The following is a 10,884-nucleotide window of genomic DNA, read 5'->3' as shown; positions in this document are numbered from 1 at the left end:
TGAAGGATTCCTTTTGGCTTGAATGGTGCTGAGGTTCCCTCCACCTTTGAACTTCTGTGATTCAGGGATGGTGATGACTCTTGGCATGACTAAATCTGCTTCTCTACAACAGTGAGTGACCTCCTCTCCCTACCCCTGTCCTGTCCCTTCTCTCCTAGGGCTTTTTATCTAGCTGAATGGCCTTTGTGTACCTAGGACCCAAAGCACTACTAGGAATTCCTTCTCCCCCCCCCCCCTAATCTAAAGTCTGGAGACTTTAGTCATCTTCCTAATCATCCTTTGTTTAAAACAAAGATTACCTCCCCTCACTGAGCCTGCGTGACTCACAAGTTAAAAAAAAAAATACAAGTTGCACCTGTTGAGGCAGCATCTAAGGACCTGTCTCTAGGTCAATTGTTTTCAGCTTCAATTTCCGATCAGGTCTGACTCTTCTTGATGCCATGGACCACGGCCATCCAGGGGGTTTTCTTGGCAAGGATACCCAGTCGTTTGTCATTTGTTTCTCCAATGGGAGCTTCTGTCAGGAAATCTGGAGTTAAAATGACTGGAGGCAGCTAGGTGGTTCAGTGGCAAGAGAGCCAGGCCTGGAGATGGGACATCTTGGGTTCAAATCTGGCTCTTCTGCCTTGGAACCAATACACAACAGTGATTCTAAGACAGAAGGTAAGGTATTTGGTTTTTTAATTTAAAAAAATCTGTGGCTATCAAGAGGCTGCAAAGTCATTATGAGTTGGCAAGGTAAGGAAAAAGTCTCCCCCATCTGAGGCTCCCTGAGGGGAGGTTTCCTCCATCTGACTGAGTTTTCAAAGGCCAAGAAAATATTTCATCCTGCTTCTCCAGCTTCCCCAAGGCCCAGGTTCTGCCCACAGGTGAGCTTTCAGGATCAATTAGTAGTGAACCCCAAAGATAGTCCTGAAGCCACTTTATTTACTCCCCCTACACCAGTGTAGTAATAAAAATAACTAGAGCTCACAACGCAAAGTGCTGTCCCCAAAACAACCCTGTGAGGTAGGTAGTGCAAGTATTATTGACATTTTACAGATGAGGAAACTAAGGCTTCCAGCGGTTAAAGGACGCCCCACCACAAGTGGCAGAGCCTTTCCCCACTCCTACCCCCATATATCCCCACTCCTACCTCCCTGAAAAAAATAATGTCTAATTCCATTTTTAGCTGGCTTTTGTTTCCCAAGCTGAAATATCTCCCTGAGCCCAGGCCTGGTCCCTAACTAAAAAATATTCTCACACGTGCAACCTCTCAGGATTACAAATTTCTCATAACAATCCTGTGAGGCTGGCACTTCGGCTATTATTATCTCCATTTTACCAAGAAGGGAACCTCTTTTCAGAAAGTAAAGTAGTTTGCAGGTGGTCCAACGGCTCTAAAAACATGTCAGTCCACCCCAGTGGGGCTCCCAGCATCTCCCATGGCCTGGAAGCCACAAGCCAGGGCCATAGTGGCAGGGAGGGACTCAGGAGGATTTGCTGCATCCCTCAGTAGAGGCCATTTGCCTGGCAGTAGTGGGCGCAGAGCTGCCGGTGGTACTGCAGGTGGTAATCCTTCATCAACTTTCCCACGATGTAGATAAATTCATCAAAGGAGATCTGGTTGTCTTTGTTCTTGTCGGCCACTTCGAACAGCTGCTTCAAATACTCGGGCTGAGTCCGGCCCTGGAGCAGAGAGGCAGGAGTGGCTGATTAACCAGAATCACCCCCATAAAGCCTGACATGGCTCCCACTGTCTATCGGGCTCTCTTCACAATAGTCCATAAAGGCGTGGTGGGTACCACCCCCCATACACCCCAAATTCCTAAAAAAAAACTCGGGTCAAAGATCACCTGAGGAATTTGCCTTGCAGGGCTGGCTGCTGAACTCCATCTGATCCTCCACCTCTAAGCTTTGGCTGTATTTACACTCCCCGGAAGATAAGGGTCTGAGTCTGAGGGGATTCCCTCTTGTTTACATCCCAAACACTCTAGGTTTCTCCAGATAACTTAGCATCTCAAACATCCCCTAGGATGGCCAGTATCACCACCTTGATGATCAGGCTGTCATAAACCATGTATGCTTCTGTTTAAGCCCCCAGACCCAAAGGCACCTGTCCCATTACCTATTCTCCCTTGATTGCCCATCTGGTTTGTTCCCATTGTTCATCCCCCTTCCCACCTTTCCTCTTCAAGTCACACAGACCCCGTTCCTTTAGGACAGCAGTTCTCAACCTCTCAATTTGTAGCAATGAGAATACATAATGCATATCAGGTATTTACATTTCAAATCATAACTGTAGCAAAATTACAGTTTTGAAGTAGCCACCAAAATAATTTTTTGGTTTGGGGTCACTGCAACATGAGGAACTGTATTGCAGGGTCCGGCATTAGAAAGGTTGAGAACCACTGCTTTAGGATATAAAAATCCTGAACTTTTCTCAGTTCGAAGGAGCAGTCGGTCCTGCATGCTGCCTCCGGACCCTTCAACCTCAATAAATCTCTCTCTCTTTAAAGGGGTTCGACCCAAGGCTGTCATTCTTGAAAGGGCAAGGGTTAATCTGCAGCCCCCACAACAGAGGAGGTAGGACAAGTCTCCTTATCCCTTGTTTATGGAGAAGGAAAATGTGATTCAGAGGGGCTAAGCAGCTTTCCTCAGGCCAATCAATCAATAAACATTTTTTATTGTTTGAGGCAACAGGCTAAGCTCTGGGTCACACAATTGTAACTGGTATATCTAGGAGCCAGATTCAGGTCTTTTAGCTCTTCTGCCTTGGGAGAGGAAGGAAGGAAGGAAGGAAGGAAGGAAAGAAGGAAGGAAGGAAGGAAGGAAGGAAGGAAGGAAGGAAGGAAGGAAGGAAGGAAGGAAGGAAGGAAGGAAGGAAGGAAGGAAGGAAGGAAGGAAGGAAGGAAGGAAGGAAGGAAGGAAGGAAGGAAGGAAGGAAGGGAGGGAGGGAGGGAGGGAGGGAGGGAGGAATAGGGTGTTTGGCATGGACTCCCTGTGTTGAAATACCTTTACATAATATTAAAGAAAAACTCCTCTCTCATGTAAAAAATAAAATAAAAAAGAAAGAAAGAATGTAGGACACAGTTCTAAATTATAGAGAACAGGCATTTACAGTAAAGGACAATAGACTAAGTATCCCAGAAGACCCCTGTATGTGAAGTGTTCAAGCTAACGAACTGTATTTAGTGTATCCAGATGTTCATTAAAGGAGTTAGAGAAGGACTGGGTCAGAGTTGAGGCAATCCAGAAAGGCTTTCTATAGGGGGCTAGGATTTGGGTTGAACCCTGGAGGCTTTAGAGGAGGCAGAATATTCCAGGTGACCAGAACAATAGAAAGAAGGGGCAGAAGCTGGGAACGATCCTGATGACTCCAGATATCAGTGAAAAGATGAACCCAAGCAGAGTGGAGGGAGCATACTAGGGAGCAAAGGGAAATATGCTGATTGGATAGAGGCATTTTGGCCTAATGAATAGGACACTAAATCTGGAGTTGAGATATTATTGTTCAATTGCATCTGGCTTCTTATGATCCCATTTGGGGTTTTTATGGCAAAGAAACTAGATTGCTTTGCCATTTCCTTCTCCAGCTCATTTTAGGACTGAAGCAACTGAGGCAGACAGGGTTAAGTGACTTGCCCAGGAACACCCAGCTAGTAAAGATCTGAGGCTGGTTTTCAACTCACAAAGTCTGTCTGACTACAAGTCCAGTACTCTATCCACTGGTCACCTAACAGTCCTAAGGAGAGAAGGAATACACTAAGAAACAAAGGGAGACAAGGTTGATGGTCACCTAGTAGATAAAGCATTAAAGATGGAGCCAAAATGGTCTAGGTTCAAATCTCCTCTTAGACATTTAATATTGGTGTGACCTTGGGCAAATCATTTAACTTCACCTGTTCAATGGGGACCAGATGGCTTAGGAGGGTCCCTCTAGCTTTTAGATCTAGGACCCTAAGATATAGAATTAGAATAGGATAGATAAGGGGCAGCTAAGTGGCACAATAGATAAGGTGCCAGGCCTGAAGTCAAGAAGACTTGAGTTCAAATTTGGCTTCAGACATCTACTAGCTATGTGACCCTGGGAAATCACTTAATCCTGTTTACCTCGGTTTCCTCACCTATAAAACGAGCTAGAGAAGGAAATGGCAAATCATGCCAGTATCTTTGCCAAGAAAATGTCCCAAAAATGAGGTCATGAGTCACACCCCTGAAACGAATTAACAATAACAGCAAAGGACCTTAAAAGCCAAGCCTGATCTTGATACCAAAATGTTATGGGCAGGAAGGATAACCTTTTGGGGTTCGGGAAGGATGCCTTTTGCAAGCATGCAATGACTCCAAAACTTAGCTTAAAAACAAAAAGAGATTTATTAATCTAGAAAGTAATGTTGAGAGTGGCCAGGAGGATAGCAAGATGGAACAGCAAGATGGGGAGCAGTTCCTTGGGAGGACAGCATGAAAGGAAAGACTATTCCCCCATAGAGACAGCATGGATGGAGAGGCTGTCCCCCAAACGACATCAGTTCTGGGGATTTTATACATTTTTTACAAGAGAGTTAGTCACTCAGGCATGAGGTGGGGTGATCAGACTGGGTCTGCCTGGGGACATAAAGATTCCTTAGTTTTAGGGGACAAACAGATGTCCGATAGGATCGAGGTGTGGCTTGAAGGTGCATCGTTCTGTCCATCTAGAGGACGATCAAAGGAAGATAGTCATCTCAGGACCCTAGAGGGGTCATTGGGTGTTTTTAGGTTCAGAGTCAGGAAAAACAAGGGAGTTCCCCTGATAATAGTTCGCCTGTCAATAAGACCTAAGGCTGACAAGGGATGACAAAATGGTATAGCAAGGAGTTTAGCCCTGAAGAGTCAAGAGAAGAACCTATTAGGAAGAAAGAGGGGTGTGAGGACAGACAAACCACTAGAGCTTAATAATAAGGTCCTGTGTTAGAGAAATATGCCCTCTATGCTCCTCTCCAGACTTGGCAAGTGATCTCCTTCCTCTTGGTTATCTGGCAAGGCATTCCCCTCAGCTCCTACACTTCTGGCACCTCCAGAAAGTCTAACCTAGTCTAATTAAAGAAGAACTTGCTGGCTTCCTTTCACCCCACCCCAAGCTCACTCTTAAAGGAGGACTCCTACAGCTCTCTCTTACTCTCTGATCCAGTTATGTAACTATCCCCTACTCCTAATGCCACCCTTCACATTCACCTCCTCTGATCTCTTATCATCCTGTCATCTGGGTGTCATACTTCACAGAGTCATATGTCTGTCTATTTCTGTATCTCTATGCTTATACACAGATAGAGATCGAGTTCATCTAAAACAACCTCATGAACAACTTGTCACTTAAAAGATAAGGGCCAGCCTGGAGGTAAGGGAACTTCCTTGCCTATAAAAAAGAGGTTGTTGTTCAGTCATTTCTCAATCATATCTGACTCTTCATAACCCCATTTGGGATTTTCTTGGCAAAGATACTAGGGTTGTCTACCATTCCTTTACTCCAGTTCATTTTACAGATGAAGAAACAGAGGTAAATAGGGGTAAGTGGCTTATCCAGGGTCTGAGGCAAGATTTGAACTCATGTCTTCCAGCCTCCAGACCTGATGTTCTATCTACAGTACCACTTAGCTGTCCCAGAGCCCTGAATCTGAATTCAAATCCCATCTTGGACTACTTACTAGCTGTGCTACCCTCAGCAAGTCTTTCCTCATTTGTAAAATAAGGAAAATAATAGCAGCTAACTCTCAGGATTGTTGTGAGGATGTAATGAGAGAATGTTTGTAAGCGCTATATAATTAGTCCACCTCCAGGACTCAGAGCTAGAGCTCCTGGCAGTCTGGGAGTCCACTTTCTTTTTGCCTGAAATTGAGGGAAAGGGCTAAAATGGATAATAAAAGGTAAAGGAAACAGTTTTCCAGGAGGAACACCAATGGAAAGGTTAGTTGACTTCTAAAAGCCTCTGGGCAGTGGGTAGAAGGTCAGGAAACCATAAGAACTTCCTGGAGCAACCTGCACACTCCAGGCAGTTCCTGAAGAACCTGCTAATTAGCATAATTAAGAAGCTGAGCTGGATTTGGCTGAATGACAGAAAAAGAGTGGAAAGAGCCTGAAGGAAATGGAGATTGGAATTTGGTTCTAAATTCCATAGCAATGAGGTTCTGAAGACTTTCTTAGGGGTTGGGGAGCCTTCAAGGATAGTCTGTATTCCTGGCTCTAAGAGGTGGCTGGGGCAAGGGAGAGAGAAGAGGAAGAAAGTCAGGCCAGCCTCCAGGCTCAGAAATGGTAAGAATATCCTTAAACCAACTTTCTCCCTCCTCAGACCCTCCAAAAGGAATGCCAGCTTTCCAGGGAACTCTGGGAGCAGAGAGGAAAAAGTGATTTCCTATTCCTTTCCCATCCTTATCCCTGTTGCTATCATATTCCATTCCCCTTTAGGGAATTCTGAAGGCCAAGAAGAGATCTGGGCAGATTTTAGAGACTGGCTAGGAAACTGGGTAAGAGGTTTGGAGGTTCCAAAAGGATGGCAGAGTCTGGTTTGGAATCAGAATCAGGAAAGGGAAGGGATTTCAAGACCTACCAACAAGGTTGGGCCTGGAGCAAAGACAAGAAAAATGTTTAGATTTGGGATTAAGGGCAGGGATGAAGAAAGGCAGGATTTAGTGTAGGATTAGGGTCAGGATAAAGAGCCTGGCAGGTTTAAGAGTCAAGAGTAAGACTAGGGGCAGCTATGTGGCTCAGTGCATAGACAGGAGGTCTAGGGTTCAAATTTAGCCTCAGACAATTCCCAGCTATGTGGCCCTGGGCAAGTCACTTAACTCCAACTGCCTAGCCCTTTCAGTCAAAGCTCAGTATTAGTTCTAAGATTTAAACTTAAAAATAAAAAAACAAGGACTAGGGCACATATCCACAGCTTATGTCCATCAGGTTTGATTCTCTTATAAAGAACAATTTCATTGTCCCAACCACTCCCTATTCACCCCTAGCTCTCCCCATTCCCCTCCCAGGTAACCCTTCTTGTCTCCAGAAGTCTCCTGGAGGTCCCATTGTGGATGCCCCCTCCCCCACCCCCACATCTCCCCATCCATACCAGACCCTTCATGAATCGAGGCGTGTTTTCTGTGAGCAGAGCATTGAGCTCATCCAGGCTCAAGGTGTCCACATCTCCCTCCCTGGCAGCATAAAGGTGGTAGCAATGGATGATATGGAAGATAGAGTCTTCTATCGGGGTGTCAGGCATGTTCCCTGGAGGCTGATCTCAAGGGTCCCAGTCAGAAGACAATCTTGGGAGAGAAGGAAAGTGGGAAGGAAAAGTTAAAGGTCCGGTGGGATGGGTAATGTGGCCCTCTGAGAAACAGGGAACCGAGGAGAATTTGAAAAGAGAGGGAAGCCCAGTTTGACAAATATACCAGAACTGGCCCTTCCTCTGATGACCCACCTTCTCTTCATTCCAGGCCTGCTCTAGGTTAGACACCCTCCCTCCATCCCATTGGCTCTGCCTCATCTCTGTCCTTCCACACCTTGGTGGGTAAAAAAAAACAAAAACAAAAACCTTCAGGAAGCTAGTCTAGATCAAAAATGATTCTTTAAAAACCTTTGAATCAATACCTTCTTAGAATCAATATTAAGTATCTACTCCAATGCAGAAGAGAGGTAAGGGCTAGGCAATGGGGATTAAATGACTTGTCCAGGGTCACACAGCTGGGAAGTATCTGAGGTCAGATTTGAACCCAGGACCTCCCCTCTCTCAGTCCACTAAGCCAACCAGCTGCCCTGATCCATCTCATCTTAGTCTACTCAATAGATTGTTGACACTATATCCTCCTCTATCTCTGTATCTCTGAATGTCCACCATCTTCTCTCTCCCATTAGACTGAGAGATCCCTAAGGATAAGAACTGTGTTGTTGTTGTTGTTGTTGTTTTCCTGACTGGGAACTCCTTCAAGACAGGGCTATTTCCACCATCAGACCTGGGACTCACAAAGGGAGGCAGCTAGATGGGAGTACTGGTCCTGGAGTCAGGAAGACCTGAGTCTAAATACAAAATAGTCCACATACATGAGCCTTGGACTCTTAGCTCTGTGACCCTGGACAAGTCATTTGACATCTGCCTGCCTCAGTTTCTTCACTATAAAATAGAGCTAATAACAGCATCTACCTCCCAGAGCTGCTATGAGAATCAAAGGAGATACTATTTGTGAAGGACTTAGCACCCATAGTACCTGGCACAGAGCAGGTGATACATAAATTCTTATCCCTCTCCCCATCTCCTCTGCACCTTCCCCAAACTAAGTCCTGATTAGTCCTCAACAAGGGACACACCACTGTCCATAGGAACATTTCTGTCAGAGAGTTGACCAACTTTCCCTAGAAGGTCCCCATGTCCCACTCCCAATAAGGTCTTGGATTTTTAGGTCCCCAAATCACCCAGCTACATTACCTTCTGCACAGATGCACTGTGTAGACCACCTGTGTCCTGTATGGGCCATCTACACAGGCTCTCACCAAATTAAGAATTGGTCCAACTTTGGTTTCTTTTGGGGTAGAAAAAACTATTCTAAACACTGAACAGCACCCTCAGTACCACAGGAATATGCCTCCTTCCCCACCCCACCCCCTCCTCCCAACACCACCACCCCCCATGACTTCTTTGAAGGGAGACACCGACCTCACTCTCTGGAGTTGTTGGAGATGTACCCTGAGCCTGTGGTCCAGCTCCAGTCCCCTACCAATCCCGGGCAGATGCCAGTGGCGGTGTCCCTGAGCCCAGCATCCCTTATGACCTCCAGCACTATTAGCCAGCTGAGAGCTATGACTTATAATTATCTTAATGCAAATAACAGCTCTAATTGCTTGCCTCAGATGACATCACAAAAACACGTTTTCCAGACTGAGCTCATCCAGTTTCAGGGACCCACCTTATCCCAAACTCACCAACATCCTGGCAGATTCTTAAAAGGACCTCTCATTCTTACCCACCTCCACCCAAGGGCAAGATACCTGCACATGCTATTAGCCAGAATATCTTTCCTGTAGGAAAGGGGAGATTTATCCCTCCATAAAAGCAAACGTACCCTCCTTGGACCTTCTCCCATCTGTCTCCCGCCACCAGCACTTCCCACATCCTTCTCCAAACCACCCAGTAGAAAGTGATGTCTGGACTCCAACTTGAGAGGGAGGATAAGGAGATAGCTAAAGGATAAATGATTGGGCTGAAGAGCAGGGGTTGGGATCTGGCTAAACTTGTCTAAAGCTTGAAGGAAAGGTAGGGAGGAGAGGAGAAGAGTGGGAGAGAAGAGGAGCAGAGATCAAAACTATTGGCCCTATGGGGGGAAGGTAGGTGTCTCAGTGGATAGAGAACCAGGACTAGAGGCAAGAGGGTCCTGGGTTCAAATGTGACCTCAGACACTTCCTAGTTGTGTAATCCTGGGCAAGTCACTCAATCCCATTGACTAGCCCTTACTGATCTTCTGCCTTGAAACCAATATATAGTAGTGATTCTAAGAGGGAAGGGAAAGGTTCAAACAAACAAAAAAAAAAACCTATTGTTATCAGCCTTAAAAGTCATAATTCTAGACAACAACCTCTCAAGTAGGAGTTGGTCATCCCCCCTTTCCAATGATAGCCATTCATGGGCTTGCCTTTTTTTTTAACCCTTACCTTCTACTTTAATTTTTTTTAATTTTGGAAAATTTTAAATAATTAATTTAGAATATTTTTCCATGGTTACATGGTTCATGTTCTTTCCCTCCCCTCCTCCCACCCCCCCTCTCATAGCCAACACACAATTCCACTGGGTTTTACTTGTGCCATTGATCAAGAACTATTTCTATATTATTGATATTTACACTAGGGTGATCATTTAGAGTCTACATCCCCAATCATATCCCCATGACTCATGTGATCAAGCAGTTGTTTTTCTTCTGCTCCCACAGTTCTTCCTCTGGATGTGGATAGCTTTCTTTCTCAGAATTCCCTCAGAATTATCCTGGATTATTGCATTGCTGCTAGTAGAGAAGTCCATTACATTCAATTGTACAACAGTGTATCAGTCTCTGTGTATAAGGTTCTCCTGATTCTGCTCCTTTCACTCTGCATCAATTCCTGGAGGTTGTTCCAGTTCACATGGAATTCCTCCAGTTCATTATTCCTTTGAGCACAATAGTATTCCATCACCAAAAGATACCACAATTTGTTCAGCCATTCCCCAATCAAAGGGCAACCCCTCTTTTTCCAATTTTTTGTCACCAGGAAGAGCACAGCTATGAATATTTTTGTTAAAATCTTTTTCCCTATTATCTCAACAGACCTTACCTTCTATTTTACAATCAGTACTAAGTACCATTTCCAAGGCAATAGAATAGTAAGGGTTAGACAACTGAAGTCAAATGACTTGCCCAAGGTCACACAACTAGGAAGTATCTGAGGTCAAATTTGAACTCAGGACCTCCTGTCTCCAGATCTGGCTGCCCCTGGGCTTGTCTTTAGTACAATGACACCAACCTTTAAATCCATTATTGTTTAACACTCTCCCCTATGCCTCCTCTCACCACTGACCTTCCTTGGCTTTGGACCCTTCAAGGCAAACAGATGGGGCAGGCTGAAATAGGGGACAGAGAAATGGATCCGCTTTGTAGGGGACAATGGTCAGTAAATAAAAACCCCACCTTTTTGTTTTCAGGAGACGGAATAAGTCATACCAGAAGAGCAAGGGTGGATGAGTTGCTATTTGTCAGAGTTCATTAAATTATCTTTCTCCCTGGAACAACCTGACTCAGACCAGACTAATAGTTCAGGTTCAAGCTGAGAACAAAAGCAGATACCTATAGGACATCTAACAGTGAATAAAAAGGGGGTTTCATCAGCCATAGCAGAGAAAGGATACTTAGCCAGGATACA

At 45.1% G+C, this 10,884-nt stretch overlaps 1 protein-coding gene across 1 annotated transcript; it reads right to left on the bottom strand.

Moving 5' to 3' along the window:
* Window positions 1–361: 361 nt before the first annotated feature.
* Window positions 362–8,765, bottom strand: LOC100019267 (protein S100-A15A-like). The gene is made up of 3 exons (XM_001372135.3): window positions 8,654–8,765; window positions 7,076–7,268; window positions 362–1,668 (listed from the first exon to the last, which is right to left on the bottom strand). Exons 2-3 carry the CDS (start codon window positions 7,223–7,225, stop codon window positions 1,492–1,494), a joined length of 327 nt encoding a protein of 108 aa, XP_001372172.1. The 5' UTR covers window positions 7,226–7,268; window positions 8,654–8,765; the 3' UTR covers window positions 362–1,491.
* Between the last annotated feature and the right edge of the window lie 2,119 nt (window positions 8,766–10,884).

Source organism: Monodelphis domestica, chromosome 2 (genome assembly GCF_027887165.1).
Source record: "Monodelphis domestica isolate mMonDom1 chromosome 2, mMonDom1.pri, whole genome shotgun sequence".
NCBI lineage: Eukaryota > Metazoa > Chordata > Mammalia > Didelphimorphia > Didelphidae > Monodelphis > Monodelphis domestica.
The sequence above is the reverse complement of the archived record's forward strand: the minus strand, read 5'-3'. Positions and strand labels throughout refer to the sequence as shown.

Bases quoted from the DNA above. Each gene is read 5' to 3' on its own strand.
- LOC100019267 (XM_001372135.3), bottom strand. From the start codon at position 7,225: ATGCCTGACACCCCGATAGAAGACTCTATCTTCCATATCATCCATTGC. The intron at 1,669-7,075 runs GTATGGATGGGG...TCTCTGCTCCAG, and splicing joins CTCGATTCATGAAGGGTCTG to GGCCGGACTCAGCCCGAGTA.